Source organism: Oreochromis aureus, linkage group 4, assembly GCF_013358895.1.
Source record: "Oreochromis aureus strain Israel breed Guangdong linkage group 4, ZZ_aureus, whole genome shotgun sequence".
NCBI lineage: Eukaryota > Metazoa > Chordata > Actinopteri > Cichliformes > Cichlidae > Oreochromis > Oreochromis aureus.
This window is the reverse complement of record NC_052945.1, coordinates 33,410,249-33,431,945: the sequence shown is the minus strand read 5'-3', so window position 1 is coordinate 33,431,945 and position 21,697 is coordinate 33,410,249. Positions and strand designations below refer to the sequence as shown.

At 40.2% G+C, this 21,697-nt stretch overlaps 1 protein-coding gene across 1 annotated transcript; it reads left to right on the top strand.

Annotated features, from left to right (window-relative positions):
* The first annotated feature begins 1,664 nt into the window (after nucleotides 1-1,664).
* Nucleotides 1,665-20,989, top strand: csnk1da (casein kinase 1, delta a). The gene is made up of 9 exons (XM_031739746.2): nucleotides 1,665-1,740; nucleotides 10,666-10,776; nucleotides 13,911-14,059; nucleotides 14,257-14,485; nucleotides 14,572-14,742; nucleotides 14,837-14,985; nucleotides 15,400-15,568; nucleotides 15,660-15,769; nucleotides 17,997-20,989. The coding sequence occupies exons 1-9, from the start codon at nucleotides 1,665-1,667 to the stop codon at nucleotides 18,045-18,047; spliced, it is 1,215 nt and encodes a 404-aa protein (XP_031595606.1). The 3' UTR covers nucleotides 18,048-20,989.
* Nucleotides 20,990-21,697: the final 708 nt, after the last annotated feature.

Genomic DNA, 21,697 nt, shown 5'->3' with positions numbered 1-21,697 from the left:
TCTCGCTCTCTCTCTCCCTCAAGTTAATAGGCGGTTGCACACAGCTGAAAGGTGCACACCGCCACCTAGTGTACAGTATGTTATGTTACGTAACATTATGTTATTAACAAACTAAATCAGCTCCCAACCAGCCGTGTTTCTCTCAAAAAATTGCTTTCCTAGTTCTATTTACACATTCTGCCCCGCCCATCTGTCCCCCAAATCCCCTTCAATGACCATTCCCTTCTCTGTTTCCTGTTTCCCCCTTTCTCTTTTAGTTGTATTGTAGTGCACTAGTGTATTTCACATTTTTGAAATATTATTTCCTTTCTTATCCTCATCCTATCTTTTCTTTTCAGTTCCATCCTTATCTTATTAATAACTGCCCTTCCTTCACATTTTCCAAGTGGAATGGGTATTGTTATTTCTTTTAGCAAAGCACCTTTTGCTAACTTATCGGCATTTTCATTTCCATTACAATTTCACAAACTAAAACGACAAAGCTGGACAACGTCGGTTCTGTTTAATATAATGTGATTAAAAAAATATGGTTTGTACTTTTTGATGTCACTATTCTCGACTATGTTGGTATACGAAACCTATAGGCGTCAAATCCAGTTGAAAACACTCAATTTAAGCCACTATTAATTACCAAACAGCTATTAAAGAATTGATGCTCTAATTTATTTTATTTATTTATTTTAACAATTTTAAGAAACGGGTTAGATTAAACATTAAACTCAATGCCCGATCAGTAACATTTTGTATTAACGGTTTTATTTTAAAATAAATAGCTATTGAGAACTTTTCTTTACCATGTTATACTGCAAATGACTGTATTTGCTTAATTTGTTTATGAGAAGGTGGACAGCGGCCAGCTGGACAAAAGAGTACATCTTTTGTTTATGTGCAGGACCAGACTCTTTCGCTTTGTAAAGATTAGTCACTAACAGAAAATACAGGCGCAACAACACAGAGCCCCGGAGAAGGTAAAAATGGCGGCTACGGATCAGGCGAAACCTCACACTCTTGCCCCCTGTGAATTATTTCCATTTATTTTTCTTTACATTGTATTTCCGGGTTATTTAAAAGCAAAAGTTTTAAAATTTTATCTTTTGTAACTGTTCAAAGTGAAGAAACTACCAAGGCTGGATATGTGGTTGGGTCCGTTATCGTTAGTGGTATCTGTTGGGAACTCTACAGCAATAGGCTCTCTGATAAGCGTCCTCCCCCACATCACCCTGCAGGGAAGTGATGTCAGACACATACAGAGAAGTGGTGAACAGGGTCCTCACAGAGAGCAGACAAGGCAGCCAGAGGAAGAGGACCAGAGCGGAACCGTAAAAGTAACCTGCTCAAAATCCGCCTTCATCCGTGGAGAATTAAAGTGTATCGGCACAGAAAACACCAGGAGCAGAAAGTACAAAGATTAATCTTTCCAGCGAGCCTCATATTGTCACATTATGAAGTTAGGAATACTTTAAAACAAGAGGCGAAAGATTGTGAGTATCGACCTCATCCGGCGACAGCGTAGAGAAGAGTCAGTCCTTCGCTTGATTAGCTCGTTTGCGTTGGATGCTTTTGGCTGTGGTGCTTTTAAATAAGGCCGAGCTCTAAACCAGGACGTATTTTGGCTGTTTCCGAGCTAGCGAGCGTGCTTGCTAGCCGACTGAAGCTTGCTTACCATGGAGTTGAGAGTGGGTAACCGATACAGACTGGGGAGGAAAATTGGAAGTGGATCTTTTGGAGACATCTACCTAGGTAAGTTATTGGCGGACAGCATTTTTGTAGTGTTTCCCGTTGTTAGTCTCGTTATAATAAAGACGTCTTTAACAACAAGTTATCTTCTTCTCCGGGTTTCCTAATCGAGCTTACAATCAATCAGCTGTTCTGTGTTTAGTCCTAGCAACGTTAGCTACTAAGCTATCAGTCTGTGTAGCAAAGGAGCTAGCAGTGACATCCGCTGCCATAAAACATTTGATAATAAACGATGTCATTCTTCATTGTCTTTGACTTCGGGAGCATTTTGTCTGTTACAAGATTCAATTATTGTCCAAATAAATCGTCTTGACGATAGGAATTGACACTGACTGCTCTTGTGTAGCTAAATGTCTGTTGCCTATAGATAGCTAATGTATAGGGTATAGGTTTCCAGTCTTTGCTCCCCCGGAAGCAGCTGCAGCAGCAGTGATAGTCTCGAACAAAATAGCAGATCAGGCCACAGGCTTTCATTTAAGCCCCTGAGCTGGTAACTGATATCCAGCGTTTATTTACTTAAACTGAACATCCTTCTTTAAACACAACAGACCGGTTTAATTTCCTCCTCCTGTTCATAAATGCACTAAAAAGACTACCTTAGTGTTCTTGAGAAGTGAGTAGGACTGTATGATCCTTTATATCCTATAGATACTTTTGAGGATATCTTTATTTAATAAAATGGTAACCTAGTTATTAAATCTGTAAGGATGGTATATTTGGGAGTACATTTGATCAAAGGAGGCTCTATGGCCTGCTGAGACAGGCGGGAGTAACTTTGAGTATAGTACTGGTTGTTTGGTTCAAGGTATACGTTCACATAGTTTTTCCTCTACACTTTTGGACTACTGGTGGATCAGTCCTTACTATAATGAACTGGATGTCCTTCCTCTGGCTTAGGTGAACAGTAGATGTTAAATATTATTTACTGCACAGGCTGTGTGGGCAAATACTGGCTGCTAGCAATGATGTAATTTATTGTGTGATGGGGGAAGTTGATAGTGGCAGAGGGAAGTGTATCTTCTTTGAGCTCTCCAACTGAGCTATGAATATAAATATGCAAAAAAAATTCTCTAACAGGGCTTCGCCGGCTGCTGTAATGTGTTCTCTTTTGGCCATGTTGGAGGTTTTTGGCATCAGCAGTGGAGAACAGCTGATCACATTTTTGAGCTTAAAACCTAGTCATCTAAACAACAGTAGAGGTTGTTCACTGGAGTCTTTTTCACTAGTGGTGGAGTGATTATTCTGTGACTGACGGCGATCTAATCAACCAGGAGAGAAAATGGTCAGCTCTGACTGCTGGGACTTGGTAACAATTGAGTATATGTTACACAGTATTAAGTGGAACGTTTACGCTTACTCAGGAAACGGTCTGAGAGAGAGGTACATATGATTGGGTAAATGTTTCATCATCAGTTTAATTTAATCACTAAGCATTTTGAATTTGCTGTGTAAGTTGGAATTGTGGTTTCCCTGTGATTGTATGACATGAAAGTCAACACGATCAGTCCGTGTGTAATAAATACACTGAGTCTCTGTTAAATTTTTAGGCTAATTTGTAACATTTTCTGTTATTTTAAAGTATTTTTAAGTAAATGATAAAGTGTTAAACAGCACAACATGTAGAATTACACAAGCAGCATTTATTGTTCCTTCTTGAATTTGTTTTGTTTTTGTTTTGTTTTTTTTCATGTAGTGTGTTCAGGTCTCAGTCTGACAGGACATATTTACTCCGTATGAACACAGGAGCAGCTGACTTATTAGGTTATTCATATTTTAATTTTACTTGAAAGGATAAAGTATGTGTTTGATTATTGGTTAACAAGCCCAGTTTCCTGTTGGGACCAACCTGTGTACATAGTTTATATAGCGTTTTACCCAGACTTCTTGGTTTTTGACATTTTTCTTTGTGGAAAAAACTAATAACAACTTGCGAATGCCTAAAGATTTGGTGTCTGACGGCTGTTACATTATATGATTTAATCAGGTTGCCCTCTGCAGTATAGCAGATGACTTTTTAATCTGTGAAATCAGAAATTATACAGGGTGGACTGCAGGTTAAACAAAGTGTTTTGATTCAGATTCATAAATGCGTTTATTTTTAAAACGCAAAGTTTGAAACGGAGCAAAGTGGAAGTTAATGCATCAACTGTATCCAGTTTGCTTTCCATGTGATGCGTTGTTACGACTGATAGTGAGCTCGGCCAGCTGCTTGCATAATCGCTTTGTGGTTTTGTCTCTCCCTCCCTTCCTCTTTTCTTCTCTGATTGGCTGGTGGATAATGTGATGTAACATTGTTAATCAGCCAGAGTGTCACCCATTGTGCAAAGCTGTTTTTCGAAGTCTCACAGCAAGAATTTGTGCTTTAAGTGAATAATTGAATTGAACAAGTCAAACACATTTGGAGAAGTAAAATCTCCAGGAAGTAAACAAATTCTTAAAAGTCTTGAGAAAATGAAAGTTTGACAGTTTAGGCAACTGGATTTCACAGTCATTCCCACATTAAGGCTCCCACACAGTGTGTGAAAACAGCGTGTTAATAATGCTGACAATGTGTGAGCAGCTTGGCTGAGCAGTGGATTGTGCGAGAGATCGGTTGTTGTTAGCAGGAGTTGAGGTCAGCTCTTGGAGTGAAGCCTTGTACTCTGTGTGCTGTGACTGGACGCAAATGTGGACTGTCAAATATTCGGATAGAAGTGGTAGAATAGCTTTTCCACTTTTGAGAGGCTGTCACGACAAAATGCCAGTTATGCACAGAGCACACAAGCGCTTACTCAAGGTCTGAGTCATCTTGTATTTCCAAAGATCTCCCGTTTGAATCTCTTCTTGCTGTGTTATCTGCTGGGTGATGTGCATGTTGAAACACGGTTCAAAAATCAGGATGTGGCCTTTATCATTGTCCAAACTCCTTGAACTGGAAAGATTTTCCCCTCATCACAGCACCAGACGTCAATACTTGTTTGGTATCGCCTGAAAAGGAGCATTCAAGTATTGCCAATATCTAAAGTTTAAACTTGACAGATGGACAGACATGTTTGTCTTTCATTGGAGTTCTGTGGCCAATTACAGATTCTAACTTAGGCAAAGTTCTGTTATGTCTTTCTGTTGTACAATTATTTTAATCAACAATTTAAAAATAAGACTTATCGACTTTCTGTAGAGTTATTTAAAATGACTGTCTTTATACTTATTTTCAGCAAAATATTTTTATGCTTTGAATTTACTAGAGTAGTCTACAAAGTTGAGGTTTTAAAATAATCCTGTTGTTTTGGGGCCTTGGTGTTGGTCTAAATTTGCCAAAAACAATTTTTGAAATTTCCTCTCTGACAGCAGCATGGAGCCTGAGCTTTTGTTTCACAATGACTGCTTGTAAATACACTTGCCTTATTAGTGGCCTTTTTAATATAAGAATCCACCTTATAAATGCAAAGTACCTTCATAGCTCTGCCCGTTCGTATTAAACGCTATCGTGGCAGCTTGAATGACCTGAACACCCTTCAGATCTGGAAGAGTTGCTGCTTCAGTACATACACTGCATAGAAGTATTGGTTCTATGACATCCCTATTCTGTATCATTGTACTCTGTATTTATGACTAATATTTTTTAATTGTAGGGCAATTACCACACCCCTTGACCCAGAGGCACTGAACACTCTCGTACGTAATCAGCGTAAAGTTAAAATGAAAAACTTGAGTGAGTTTGTGGAAAAATGTCACCAAATTAGCCATACTGATATTCTGTGATGATTTGTTGTATTGACGTAAATTTAACCATGGATGTATTTCTTTTACACCACATTATTGATCACTATCAGTAAGAATGAAACCTGTTTTTCAAAGTGTTCAGAGTTCCAAACTCTACCTCAGCCTGTTACCTAGCTACCTGAGTCTTGTCCAACATTTTCCCAGCTTTTGATTTTTGAAAAGCTTCCAGTAGAGTATACCAAAAGGGATGGGTCTGCTTACACAAGGAAAAATAACAGTGAGGTTGCTATAAGGCTGCCATAATAACAAAGAACCTAAGACGTGCTCAGAACTAATGCTGGCAGTGAGTCAGTCTTCAAACTGATGACGTGTTTCGTTGCTTCCCATCTGCCGTGTTATGGTGTCAACAGTAGCTATAATGACGCCGTCTCATCCAGGCCAGAAACTTTGGTGTTGAGCAATCTTGAGTCTTTTTAACTGAGCGTAGAATATTTTAATGCAGCCTAAATTAAGCCTTAGTTCAATGGAGTCCTCGCACTGAAGACTTGAACCACTGCAGTCTTGGTCATCTTCTGTGTGAAATGCCAGCTTAGACCTGCCACACTATGCTTCAGCATTATTGGGGATCGCTGGTCTGACTGGTTTTACTTGGATCGTGTTGCCTGTGCTGTCAGTTTCTCTGATTTACTCTCTGCCTGTTTGCCTCAATCATGGTAGTCTGTAATGTATTTCTATTACACTTATGACAAAAAACAGCTTTGATTCTATAAAGTGTGTCAATGCTGAGTTTTGTTTTTATTCCTATATAGTCACTACAGCACAGTTTTGTGCGCTGGTCTCTTTGCAAATCTCGTCAAATATTTGCATATTTAGAGTCTCAGTAGCCTGCCTGTGTTTGTTTGTGAGCCAGTGTGGAGGGACATGTCAGAACACGTTTCACAAGCAGGACTACACTTGATTGAAACACACACCATGTACATACACACGTTTTTGTGTGTGTGTTTTTTGGGGGGTTCTTTTTGTTTTTTTTCCCACTGACAAACACATAAATGCCCCCAGCCTCACCTATAAGATGATGTGGTTGAGAGAAGGGGGTTGTGGGTGGGTGGGTGGAGGTGGGGGGACTACATTCTCTAGGACATAGGTGTCAAACTCTGGCCCGCAGCCTAATTACATTTGGCCCGCGAAGCCATACCAAATTACTATTAGAGCTGGCCTACTGGTATTATACAGCTAATATATATATTGCTTAGTATTGAGCTTTGCTTGTTCCATATTCAGTTTTTCAGCAAAACTTGTTTGAGTCCATAAGAAAAGATTTATTCTCATTTCTGGAGGAAGATTTTTTTTTCAATAAACATTAATGTTAGCCCGCGACTTTGTTCCAGTTTTGAATTTTGGCCCACTGTGTGTTTGAGTTTGACACCCCTGCTCTAGGAAATGTGTCCAGGCAAATCACATTCCTATGATGCAAGAGAGCAGACGCCACAGTCAAACACACACTAGTTCTCCCCATAAAGAGGCTTTGAAGCCTTTTCATTGTGGCTGCTGATTGATTTATCGATCGATTGGCCGAGCACATACTGGATTAAATAATCATTTCGAGTTAAGTGTCTTTGTGTTGTACTGAAACCTTTAATAGGGTAGAAACGCTAAGGGTGTGTTTTTAAAAAACTAAACATATTGCATAACTATGCAGCTGGATTTCTATAAAATTATGACAGTCCACCAATGAATAATAGATCACTGCATGTTCAGGAACTACTTTGGCATTTCAAATAGGAGAACATTAATTCTGCGGGGAAATCCATAAAGAAATGTTTATTTAGCTTGTTGTGGGTTCTCTGTGCCAGATAGATCTCATGTATTCTGCCTGGGATCCACATATACAACATGTATATGCATGCAAATATTCGTATATTACATTCCATGCAATGAAATCACATACAGCAAGTTACAGCATTTCAGTCCACATATATGTACCTGAAAAGTGTATGATGTTAATGCATTATCAGTATTGTTTACTGTGAACAGAAGTCGGTATCTGTTAGACTAAAATACTGATACAATGGATTGTGTGTACATGAGGAACAATTCTGAGAAACTGCATTTAAAAAGAGTTAGCCAGGAAAAAATGGGAGAAGCCAAATGCAGGTGGCTGTTTTTAACCAAGCAGGGAGAATATACTGTTGTCTGAAAGAAATCATAATAAAAATTTCTCTGCTTGTTGAGGAAAAAGTGACATTGATGATGCAACATTGGTTCTGCTTCTAGTTTTATAGGATATGTAAGAAAATGTATGCTAAGAGAGAAAAATATTTCTGTGAGTGCAGATGACCAAGCGATTTGGATAAACTTTAAATTAACTGTCTCGAATGATTTGACAATGGGTTTGGATTGCTAGCTTGGAGTAGATCAAAGTCTAATTTAACTGCATAGATGAGGAGCAGCAGGTGCATCATGCATGCTAATGCAACTTTAAAAAACCAGAAATAAACATGAAGTCCTCTTCACCCTGTTTGTATTGTTCTTGTATTAAAAACTTTGATTAAACAGTTATGGTGTAAGTTGGAAGCCCCACCCATGAATGCTACTCGTTCCAGGCGAATGACATCATTTAGAGTTGTCTGATACACCATTGGTTGGCCTACATGATTGAACAGTTCCTTGTGTGAGATTCTGTATGCGTGAGAGTGCGTGTAATGGCATTACATAACCTGGTGTCCAGTTGCTGTTTTCATGTGGAGGGAACTGGCTTCTATGACTGTGTTTGGGAAGAAACAAGTTTTTCAGTTTGAGAGCCGTTTCCCAAAATGCTCGACTGTGTGAAACCGTATCTAAATGTAAGGATAGTTGTGAGGAATAAGAGCGTAGATGTATGAAAGAAGAGCAGGGTACAAGTACATCCAGTACACAAAATTGGCTGGTGTATCTTACACTTTGGCTGCCTTTGCTGTGTTAATAACCACTGATATTTCCTTGTGTACCCAAGCAGGGCTTCCTAACTTCATCCACCAGCCAAGCGCTGGTTTATGATTTTTCTGTGACATGTTGATAAAGCAAATCTTTAAATGACAACGCAGCACATTAACTGCTGCTTTTAAAGTAGTGAATGACATTGATCCAATGGACTGGTTACTTGTTTTCTTGATTTATCAGAGGCTTATGGCACAGCTGATGATGCAATATTGGTTTATCTGTTAATGCTGTAACTTGGTTTTTCTAAATTACTTGTCAGCTAGAACAGTCCAACTTTCTACTTTGTCCTTTCCTCATTTTTCCCAATATCCACAAGACTTTACTATTGCTCCATATCAGGACCACTGCTCTTCTCTCTATATATATTAAGAACCTTAAAAATTAATCAATTGCTTCTATTTTTATGCAAATGATATGCAGTATTTGCGTATCATCAGATCACTACGTGTCATTTAAAACTCACACTGAAAGGCATTCTTTAAGACTAAATCTTGTTTCTCTGTCCAAGTGAGGAAACTTGATCTCTGAAGGTTTTTTTTTTTTGGTTTTTTTTAACCTTTATTGGATTATGGCGATCTGCTCCACCGGCGCCCGGATTTGAGTCCGACCCGCGGCCCTTCCCCTTTCTCTCTCTCTCTCTCTCTCCACTTTCCTGTCATCTCTTCACTGTCAGTAAAGCTGAAAAATGCACCAGGCCAGACCTAAGGAAGTTGGATTGTGTGTGTCATTGTGCTTTTTATGTTATTGCTAGCTGTCCTGTCCTACATCATTCTGTGTGCTGTTTCAAAGTTGCAATCTCTGTTTATCTACAGATTTCCCCATTGGTTGTTTTTTAGCTATAAATTGTCGCTAGTTCCTCCTTATCTGTATGTGTAAAAAACGCAAACGGTACAGCATACAGAGTTTTAAGGTTGCTGTTGTAATAATCGGTTATTTTGTACGATTCACATTAGGGCTGCACAATCAATCGTCAGAAAATTGCGATCTCAATTCATACTTATGTGCGATATCATTTCCAAATGACAACGATTTTAAAAAAAGAGAGAGAGAAAAAAAAAAGATGACGATTGTACCGCATTTTGATCCGGGACATAATCTGCATGAAAACAAGCGCTTACTCTTCCTGCTCAACAAATGACAAGGGCGGAGCCTTATACCACGTGATACAGAAGCCAGCTGGCAGGGAAAAAACAACGGAGAGCACGTGAGAGAAACTGCCTGAGGGGAGAAAACACAATGAGCCCAGAGGAAAAGCTCGCTGATGGCGGTGAGAATGACAACCCCACTCTAACATTAATTCCAAGAAAAGGTTCTCATTTCTCCGTGTGGAAGTTTTTTGGTTTCAAAGAAGACGATGAGAGTCAAAAAGATATCATTTGCAAGCTGTGTTTTGCCATAGTAGCAGCACTGCAAGCTAAGACTACGAATTTGTATAACCACCTTAAACGTCACCATAAAGTACAATATAACGAAGCTGTAAAGGCCAAGAAAGTGACAGGAGAAAATCTGCCCCGGTCAACCACCCAAACATCAATAACGGGAACCTTATACAGCGCTTCCCCATACCCGTCGAACTCCCGCAGGCACAAAGAAATTACGGAGGCTATCACTTACCTCTCTCATCACCTTACACACAGAAAGAATACTGTTCAAAATGTTATTGTTAAAAGTATTTTAAGGTTTTGTACGTAAGAGTAGACAAGTGAGACATTTATTGTTTTTATGTTCAGTCTCAACTGTTACGAAGTTGATGTGCAGTTAATCAGTGCAATAAATATTTATATTGGAAACGAAAATCGTGAGAGAATCGTGATCTCAATTCTAAGCAAAGAAAATCGTGATTCTCATTTTATGCAAAATCGTGCAGCCCTAATTCACATGTTTGTATCCACTTGTCTGTACTAAATATCATTTGTATTTGTTTCTTGCTATATAATGTGTTGTGTTGTTGTAACTCCTGCTGCCCTATTGCCCAGGTCCGTCTTGGAAAAGCGGCATAAATGAAGGACAATAAGATGATAATAAAAACGACTTTAGTTATCTTCATCATTAAATTGTATAACCATGATAGAATTAGGTTGGACTTTGACATGACAGTAATACTCCCTTGATTGTGTTGACCCCTGATGCAGTGCCCATTGTTCATATTGTTGATTAGATGCTGTTGGGTTTTATTAATTAAATATAGGTTCAGACTGAATGTGTAATGCATCTTCATGCAGCTAACCCCTCTGCTGTCTTGCCTAGGTACTGATATCTCTGTTGGAGAGGAGGTCGCCATCAAATTGGAATGTGTCAAGACCAAACACCCACAGCTCCACATAGAGAGCAAAATCTACAAGATGATGCAGGGTGGAGGTACTGTACACTATGACACTCACTTTACACACATGCATTCATGCAGCTTTTATAAGTTCCTCGTCATTTTAAAGTAGTTGGATGGAGGCTGGTTTACACTTCTGTCATTATAAACCATAGGCCACAAAGAAAATGCTCCGTACTGGCTGTCTGGTAGACATTGGTAAAGGATGTGTTTGTTCATTCATTTTTTTCTGTTATTAAAGTGACCCTCCTGAACTGAACACCACCCAATAGCTGGGTGCTTAAAGCACACACCAAATGATTTTTTCCCTTCCTTTTTCCTCCATTCCCTCTATTAATCACTTCTGACACCAGTTTTTTGTAAGCATAAAATTAGCATTGTAATTGTAATGATAATGTCCATGAACTATTTGGGCTATCTGACATTATGGAATAGAGTTACCGAGTGCTCCAGCGATACTCTTGAGTCATTTGTTTACCGTTGGCTCTCACATCATCAGCTGCTGGTATCTCCTCCTCGTGTACCTTGTTGTCAAATCACTTGTTGAATGGTCAGTTTTTCCTGTAATTTTTGCAAACATGTCATACAGTTTCAACTCATCTGTCATAGCTGTTGTTTCACCACTTTGACTTTAAACAAAGAGTAGAGATTAAGATAAGATAAGACTTTATTGATCCCACAATGGGGAAATTTTTGCGTTCCCTCAGCTCAGGTACAGATATCAGAAGGATATCACAAATAAAATACAAACAAATAAAAAAATAAGTAAGATAATACACTATATACAACGGTAGCATACACAGTATGTGATTATGGATACGGTTGTGGAAATATGCAAGACATAAACTATATAGCTTAACATAACTATTCTACCACTACTATTCCTATGTATAGACATGTACACACACACACACACACGTACACACTAAGATTAAGAGTTTAAATCACATAAAAGATAAATACACGAGTGTTGAGCCATGCAAGAGAAAGTTATTTACTTCAGTAAAGCTGAAAAGCTCTTTACAGTTTCAAGCTTCATAAATCGAGGACTGACGTGGAGACTGTTGGAAAAACACAAGTAACACCTCTTTTCTATCGTATTAGGTAACAGGTCACAACTACATTTTCATGGAAGCGGGCCATCCTCAAAATGCACCAGTGATACAAAAAAATATTCAAATTTGCACAGTATCGTGGCACGCTAAACACTTAACACTGTACTTATCTCCTGTTGGTATTGAAGAAACCAAAAGAAAACGATTTGCATATAGTTTGTATTTAGGAGAAATTTCTGTTTGGGGAAAAATATTTACTGTTACCATGTCGATAGACACCGTGAATGTTCCTGTTGATATTTTTTATTTTCATTAGTTTAAACCAAAGTAATCATTCAGTCTAGCTAACTGGCTTAGAGCCTGACTACTAGCATAGCTTAAAGAACCCCTTGTGCCACTGCAAAGGTACCAAGAGCAAAGGAAAAGAACATCTGACTCTGAAACATGCTCACACACTTCCACCGTGAAAGAAGCAAGAAAGGACTTGCTGCTTTGAGTCAGTAAGCATGGGTAAAGTTTGTTTTATTGTTCTCCCTGCTCAGTAGTGTCTGCAACATCATACCTAGGGTAGACTTGCTTGCATGTTTGTATTTCTGTACCTCATACTGTATATTACTAAACTATTACTGTGTGGGATGAAATGTACATCTTGAAATGTATTTTTCTTTGGTGGCTTATTGATTTATGTCGTCTATTCTACTGGCGTCTGCCTTGAAAACAGTAAACTTTAGAAGTCAGCAGTTTGTCCGTATGCACAGCTATGTCCCCACATGCATTTGTATTTTAGTTCCAGCATAGTTAGATTTATTAGGGCACAGTAGCCGACCCAGTCTGTGAGATGTATTTGTGTTTGTATGTATATAAATAGCTTGTGCTGTGTGTGTGTTGCTGAGCACCAGCATTTTGTTGCTGCTTGCCTGTAGAAGGAAATGCCAGATGGCCTATTCGCCTTGGCAGGGTCAGTTACCGGCTCCTACGAAACCAGCTGGCCTCTGTGTATGAGGGCAGGAGTCGAGCCATTTTTATTATTTGGAGTTGCATAAGTTTGTTTCAGGAAGTTGTTTTTTGTTTTTTTTTTTAATAAATAATGCATGCAAGGTAAATGTGTTATGCATTGCCTGTTTACATGTACACAGTGTGACTTGCTTACCTGGAAAAACCCCTTCATGACAGAAATCAGAAAAGTGTGTACGTGCGCTGCACTAATTGTGTTTGCTCAAAAACCTCAAAACACACAAGCTTCTCTCTAAGACGATCCACAGAAAAGGGAAATGACATTGCACAAGTTCATAGTGTGAAGACCTGACATCATTGCTAAACACTGCCATCAGCAGTGACGGTTGATCGGACTCACATATGTCTGTAGACTTGTGCAGATTTTACCCTGAAATGTGTTTACCAGTGCACATGTTTAAAACGACAAAAATAAAAACGGAGTGGAAATACTGTTATGCATACACAAGGAGGGAAATCTACTTTGTTCAGGAGAAAGTTTATAATTTTAATCCCTTAACACAAAAAACATGATGGACCAGCATCAAGTTTACCTAAGTGAATGCCAATTAATCAAAAATGGTTTGCCCACGGTCCCCCTCTCAAGCACTGAAATAAACAAGCCAACAGCAAACCTCATGGTTGCATCACAGATTGGCACATTATGGCAGACAGATTTTGAAACCAAAAATGACAACAATTTTAGTTTTAGTTTACCAAAGGTTTGTTGTTCTTGTTTTTTCTGATCACTGCCCCATATAGCATATTGACAAACATGTAATTATGAGCATAATGTGTTAATGTGTGTGCAACCATGAGACTTGCTGTTGGGTTGCTTTAACAGAAGACATGATTGTGGAGGAGTCACAGCTGTCAGTACTAAACACGCTTGACCTTTGGCTTCCTTATACAGGTCTGTATAAGGAAGCCAAAGTCCTGTATTTGACTTTTAGGATTCTGATTTGAGGACTTGCACATTCCAGCCTTAATGGTGGCTGCAGTTTCATCAAGTTATTACAGTTTAGTGTCAGCTTGTGGTTCTCACTGAAGTGCCAATATAAACAAAATGGCACCAAACCAAACTATAAATGTAACCCTTGTGTTCCCTACATTTCTTGCAGTGGGTATTCCCACGATAAAATGGTGTGGCGCTGAGGGTGACTACAATGTGATGGTCATGGAGCTGCTGGGTCCCAGTCTGGAAGACTTGTTCAACTTTTGCTCTCGCAAGTTCAGCCTTAAGACAGTCCTGCTGCTGGCTGACCAGATGGTGAGTTCCCAAAAGGAAAAAGAATGGGAATAAAATGAGGAATGCTGGTCCTACACTTGATGCTAAAGATGCATCACAAATTGTATGTACAGTAGTGCAGGACGGTCTAATGTCGTCACTGATTTCAAATATTTACTTTGGTTAAGCTCCTAGAATGAGCCCTCATGTTAATTTTTAACCACCGTTTTTCCTTCCAGATCAGCCGAATCGAGTACATCCACTCCAAGAACTTCATCCACAGAGACGTAAAGCCAGACAACTTCCTGATGGGCCTGGGTAAGAAGGGAAATCTCGTCTACATCATTGACTTTGGCCTGGCCAAGAAATATCGTGACGCACGCACACACCAACACATCCCCTACCGCGAGAACAAGAACCTGACAGGCACCGCCCGCTACGCCTCCATTAACACACATCTGGGCATTGGTAAGACCGAACTCCACAAAGCTGATGATTAATAACTCTGATTTGTCCAGATCCCGACTGACCTGGCCCTCTCTCTGCGTTTACAGAGCAGTCCAGGCGGGATGACTTGGAGTCACTGGGATACGTCCTTATGTACTTCAACCTGGGGTCTCTGCCTTGGCAAGGCCTTAAAGCTGCCACCAAGAGGCAGAAGTATGAACGCATCAGTGAGAAAAAAATGTCGACACCCATTGAGGTCCTCTGCAAAGGCTACCCGTGTAGGTTCTAGTACTCTCATGTACCTATGAATAAAGGCACCACATCACAGTGTTAGCCAACACTAATGTTTTAAACACCTTTTTGTCCCCAAAGCCGAGTTTGCCACCTACCTGAACTTCTGCCGATCTCTGCGGTTCGACGATAAGCCCGACTACTCATACTTGCGCCAGCTCTTCAGGAACCTCTTCCACAGACAGGGATTCTCCTACGACTACGTCTTTGACTGGAACATGCTGAAATTTGTAAGTTATAGCTTCACATCTAAGAAGACTTTCTTTGTGCTTTTAACTACTGTCTTACTTTGGTTATGTAAGTGCTTTCGTTAGAAGGTTGTGCCAAAAACAAACTGTGTTTCTTAGGAATTTCATTGGCAAGCAGAATGTGAGTCCAACTTTAGAAGAACTGGGTGATGTGTACTTTCTGTTTACAACTGGAACATCAGCATTCTCAGTGACATAAACGCAGTTATAAACATGTTGTGTAACACATAATTTTAAGTTAACCTTCCACTGTTAAATGGCCTTGTGTAAACTGCTTAATCCACCGTCATTCTGCCGAGACGCATTTTCATGCAGCATGTTTTGTTATTTTCTTTCCTTTTTTTTAAGTTTGCAACTGTCTTAAAGGTTAATAACCTTAACTGTCTTGTGTGTCAGGGTGCCAATAGGGCCGTGGAGGATGCAGAGCGGGAGCGTCGGGAACGGGATGAGAGAATGAGGCACAGCAGGAACCCCGGGGCCAGAGGTATGGCCTCGGCCTCAGGAAGAGCCAGAGCCCCTCAGGAAGTAGCAGCCCCCTCCCCGCTCAACCCCGCCTCACACACAGGTGAGCAAAAAATATGTTTTGTTTTCCCTTCTCTTTAAACAGTCGCTGAAATATTTAGCCTACCTTGTACCATGTTTTCTTTGTCTTTCAGGTATGGAGAAGGAGAGGAAGGTGAGCATGCGCCTTCATCGTGGAGCCCCTGTCAACATTTCCTCGTCAGACCTGACAGGACGCCAGGAAACATCCCGCATGTCCTCACAGGTAACACGAACTGCGTTACAAATATCATGTTGAAAATCCACAGGAGACAGCGGTTTGCAGCCACATTTCTTTAGGCCGTGGTATATCTTAAAGTGACTGAGTAGCAGGGTACACGCTGTGCAGGTTGGCAGACCATAAAACATTGTTGTTAGAAACAATCGGTTTACTGGGAGGACTTTATGATTGCGTGTCAGTTAATAAGAAGAACTTGAATCATTTGTACTCAGTTGCCCAACAAATCCTGAAAACAGGAAGCGTCTAGCATAAGAGAACATAGTGTTTGTGCAGACAGCACATGCATGTTTGTTCTCCTTTTCCCTCTGTTCAAACTGAACAGACAGTATCTGTACTGGTTCATTTCCACTGACGTGCACGCAGTCCTTCCCAGTTTGTAAAATAAGCGTAAAAGCACTCACTGCGTGATGGAGCATAGGAGGTCATTGTTTAAAGGCTTCATTAAGTCCTTTGTTCTCTTCTTTGCATGGACCTCGACGCCCCCCAGAGGGCAAAGTGGAGAACTGCTGAACGAATGAAAAGAATCAGTCTCCTCCAGTCACTTTGACGTTTTAGTTTCTTTTTTCTTAATTGAGTGTTTAAAAAGTGAAACATTTCTGTGTATTATTCCACACACAGACACGGGATAAAACATTGCATGTCAGTTTCATACTAGTTACATTTATCCATGAATAAAATGAACCATAGTTAACTTGTTACTATAGCTTTATGGAGCATTCGTTTAATGTTGTGGCAGTAGGATGAAGAGAGAAAATTCAAATATAGAACACAAAGTCTGTTGTGAAAATATGAAAATAGGAAAGTTAAATGCAACTTTTGTTTATTCAGAACAAAAACAAAGAAGTGTTTCCAAGGACAACCAATGGAGGCCGGTGATTTGTCCTTAGGTAGGAATCCAGCTCATTTATGCTTCTGGCTGGCTCCTGATTGGGCAGTTTGTACCTGCTGCACTGGCTTCTTCAGTGTATATATACAAGAGTTTATTCACAGGGAAACACAGTCAAAGTAGTACATAAACTTCAGTGTGAATTATACTTCAGCGGGAAAGCTGCATCGCAACTTATGGAGTAACCAGAAACTTCTTTTAAGCTGGAAGCTGACGCGCACCTCCTGGGAAATGTAATCACACGTCGGGTCGACGTAGCCTGCAGCAACCTGAACAGTGAAGGCTGTGGTGTGGGGGGAAGTGGTGTTTCCAGCTACATTGCAAATTGGGACGTAGAATTTCCCGCTGAAGTCTAAATCAAGCCCAAGTGTTATCTTTACTTGAACAGTGTCTCCTCTACACAGAATGTAAGAATGAGTGGGGAGGAGAAACGGTGCAAACACAGTTTAGATTCAGCTCTGCACACAGAAGCTTCATCAGTGCTAGTCTTTTTTGCAGTGATGGTCATATTCATTTCCAAGGGTGCAAATATGCAAGCATGGTCTGCATGGGTGGATGTAGCCAACATGCTGTCACCTGTTTGCTTCGGGGCTGCACAGTTCAGGACTGTACTGTTGTTGTGGCTGCAGTCATCTTGTTTTATTTGTTTTTGGAGTCAGGTTTGTCTGTGGGTGAGAGTGGTTCTCAGCTAATACAGCCAAGCTTGTTTAGCAGGCTGGGCTGAAACTGTACTTTTGTAATCCACAGACACAGATATCTGCTAATTAGTGCCAGGTAATGAATCAAATCTTTCTTTGTAATTCACTGAAACTAAAGTACAAACTTCTTGGATGGGATTTGGGACAAAATTTAGTGAAAGTGAGTCTTAGCAGACAGCTGTGTGTTACAGCTCCTCCTCCCCCTTTTGTTAATGAAGGCAGTCACGTCCACGTGTTTGTATCAGTCTGTAAACATTTTCACTTTTAAATATAACGTTAGCCTTTTTAACACAGGAGTGTTATGGCTCACTGTTGGAGAGGATCTGCAGTTTGGGCATTTCTTGCTGTCTTTATTTTTTTAGCCTCTGAGGTTGCTCCTTGCCTACATCAAACTATGATGGGGCATTTAATATTAACTGAATCTTATTAGTATTGATATTTGGTAAAATAAATAAAAAATAATGGGCTATTTTAGTGTTCATTCTAGCCCAAGGTTGTCAGCAGAACGGTAGTATGCAGTGTTTGTGCTAAGCTAGGCTGCTGGCTATAGCATCATAGTAACCGTGCAGTAACTGTAACTTCCAGTGATGTGCTCCCTGCTGAAACAGTGACGTTGTTTTTCTTTCAGGCTCTCTCCCGGGTCACACCAAGCGGCCTCCAGTCTGCAGCCCCTCGGTGAAAACCTCTCATCCAGCTGTGCACCATGGAGGCCTCAACATGCACCACCTGCAGCCACACACACACACACACACAAACACACAAACACTTTACACACAACACACTTACACATATGAACAGGACTTTGCAGATTACACGGAGGACTTACCCACGATTGCACAAGTATCTGGCTACGCCCCTGTTCACTCGACAGAAGAAGAGGTGCACAGCCAGAAATGAGTGTGAGTGTGTGTATGTGACAAAGAGAGAGAGATGGGCAGGTGGAGTACGGTTTGGTTGCCTTAACAACAATTTGGGCAAAGTAGCAGCCGCAGCATCTCTTCTTCTCCGTGGGAAGATTTGGAAACCCCCCCCTCCTCCTCCTGCCTCCCCCTCGCTGTTGATGAAGCCATGGATTCACTTCTCTGTGGCATCATCTTCCTTTTTTTTCTCCCCAACTTTTGTTTTTACTTATTTTTAACCATTAAGAGAAATTGTACTGCACCAGCTGGTCAGACTTCACAAGAGAGAATGACATGTCTGTTAGCTGTCAAAATTAGCCTGTGGGATTTATTAAAACTACCAGAGACACGTGATCCATCGTGGCAGTGTTGAAGAGCAGTGCCTCAACTCTATTTTTGTGTCCTGAAAGACTGTTTAAATCCCACAAGTGGACATATTTTTCTTTTATTTTGTATTTTAGGTGTTTGAGGTTTAGCTCTACAGTTATATTAACAGGGGATTTGATGTTCTCTTTGCAATGATCCCAATGGTATGAGTAGATGTTTTTGGGTTTTTCTGTTTTTGTCTGCGTCCACCTCAGGTGCGTTGCAACCAGGACATTGTAGTAAATCCAAAAAAACCATACAGCACATATAGTGTGTCTTCAGGTTTGTGGCTGCGGTGGGAAAAGCTGTGAATGAAACGATGATCTAGTCTGGAGGCTGGTGTGTCCGCACCGAACGGATGAGAAATTGTTTTTAAACTCAGTGCATAGTGATGTGGTTTTTGTGTGTTTGTGTGGTTCTGTCTTAGGGTTATCTTAGGGTTGTACAAGCTTCAAATGGTTGTGGGATAAACATGTTGAGGGTATTTTTTTTTTTTTTTTTTTTTTTTGTCTCCTTTGCCTCCTCAACCTCACTCTAGACCATCTGTCCATCTGCTTCCAAAGATTTTTTTGTTTTGTTTTTCACGCGTACTTTGACAGCTTTCTTCGTAAACCTTAATAAACACTCATGGATGATTTCAACCAGAATTCACAAGATGTTGCACCCTCCTTGTCTCCACGTGCGTCACTAGTAGAAGCCACAAAAACGAATCTCTCAAACGTTTTAAGTAAACACAGCAGAACTGCAAGACAGAAACTTAAAGGATTAATTACATTGGAGGAAAGGCTCCAAGGCAGTTTAATGACTTGGATTTTACTGATACCCAGTTTGTTACATTGCAAAGTATTTTACATCATGGTTGCACAGTGCAGCTGAAGCCAGTTGGATAAGATGTCTTTGATTTGCCTTAAATGGGTGTTTCACAGTTTTTTAACAAATCAATGTTAAAGTCTGGGGGTGGAACAGCTACTTGAACTGTGAAAACACGCTTTGACCTTCAAACCTGATTTCATACGTGCACTGCAGCCCTCACCTGGTAGAGATCACACATTAGCTGCTGTTTAACCTGCCCGCTCTCCAGTCCATGTGTGTGGTGTTGGATTGCAGCTAATATTCCAGTGTGTTCCCCACCAGTGGGGTGGTGGGTGCTGCCTCCAGAATGCACTGGGTCACCTAAACACAGCGGACGTCTCTGAGCCGACTGTGCTGCCGTGTCTTATGTGTGACAAAAACAGCTGTACGTTTTAACCATTCATCTTTAAATCTGATTTTGCAAGTGCCACAACTTTCTGTGAGCTAAAGACTAAATTACTGAGGTTACCTTTTAAAAAGGTAGATTCTGGTAATGTACTTTCCTGAAGCTGGGATCTATTCTGCCAAGTTAAATATAAAATGAAAAATGCCACAACTCTTCAGAAGTCATGGCCTCAGTTTGTACCTCCTGGTAGTATTTGATCCTCCGTTTGTTTCGTTTTTTCCTTCCCAGTTTAGAATTCTAATGTGCAGCCTATGTTGCAGTAACTTTTAAAAGTAACTGGCATAGATGGAGCTTGATTTAAAGAAAATAAAGATCATTAGTTTCAATCTAGTGCTGACCCACATCAGAGGGTCTGGCAAATAATCTGAAAGTTTGTGTAGAAAATGGACAGGATTGGTTTAAAAAGGATGATTTTGGAGACAAATGAAGCAAGTATTAATTAAAAAAGGGCGGGTGGGGGGCGGGGCGGGTTGGACGAGTCCCAGTGGTACTAAAAGCCACGCACGGCTCATCTCTGTGGCTCGATCTGAATCGTGCACATTTTAAAGTAGAAAACTGTTGATGTGGTACACTGATTGCAATGTAACGTAGGCCGATTTTCTGTAGTTAAAGGGGAAAGGGGTTGTCGTGGTATTTTGTACTCGTCGTTGTGTATAGGATGCGCCTACTTTGTCTACCAGGTCCACATGAGCCGCTGTGTGGTTTTGGATGATGACGACAGTGTATGGAGGGAATGAGAATGCCTCACTCCATTAGAATTCCCGCTAAGGCAGTTTTTCTTTCGTACACTTCACCTGTGGGCTTGAAAATCAAAAAAGTGATGCATTAACTTGTTCGTTTCACTGATGGCTATAATAAATGCAAGTACAATTTACATGGGATAGATTTTGCAGTCTGCCTCACTCAGTTCTCTTCTTTTTGTCAGTTTTGCTTTGAACTGTGCGTTGTGGAGATGGTTGCTCATGTCCCAAAATGCGTCTTTCTGTGGATCATGGGAAATCGTTTCTTTTCACTCCCACCTCAAAACTTTTGCTCCTCATTTGTAATACCACTGTATTTGTGTATTTTAAAATTGTTTAAATAAATTAAGTACTTGTATGTGTGTGTGGTTTTTATTTTTTTTATTATTTTTTTTTTATTTTTATTATTTTTTTATATTGTGTCAGTGTGTTTCACTGTGAGACCCTTAGGCACAGTTATGCTGAGGAGGTAATTTATCCATTTAAATAAGCTGTGTTGGATCAAGGACACATCTAAAACCTGCAGGACCCCGGCCCTCAAGGCCTGGACTCCCCCGTGGAGGCTCTGCATCTCGAATAAAGGAACTGCCAAAAAAGGATTTGGTAAAACTAACAGCAGTGTCTGAAAAACGTATATGACAATATCCTCATTCCAGTCAAAGAGAGGATGATTGTTCCCTCAAAAAGAAACAAAAATCAGATGGAAGTCATAAGAGAGGCATAACTATCTGAATAGACATAATGTACGTGTCACATTAATGCCCAGATATTTTAGCCCAGCACATGTAAAGTTAAAGGACAGAGCTGTTGTATTTATGTGGAAACCACTTTCTTTAGTGGTTTATATTATACCCAGAAAAGGAGCTAAAATTTTCCAAAGTAGACAGAATGCCAGGAAGACAAGATGTAGGATCAGTTACACAGACTATTGTCATAAGTAGGCAAAAAGTGGACCCAAAGGCAAGGCTGTCAGGGAGATTATGTAAACGAGAAATCAAACTATTTGCGGAATGCAGAAAGAAATGTGGCTTAGGAGGTAGAGCAGGGCATCTATTAACTGGAAGGT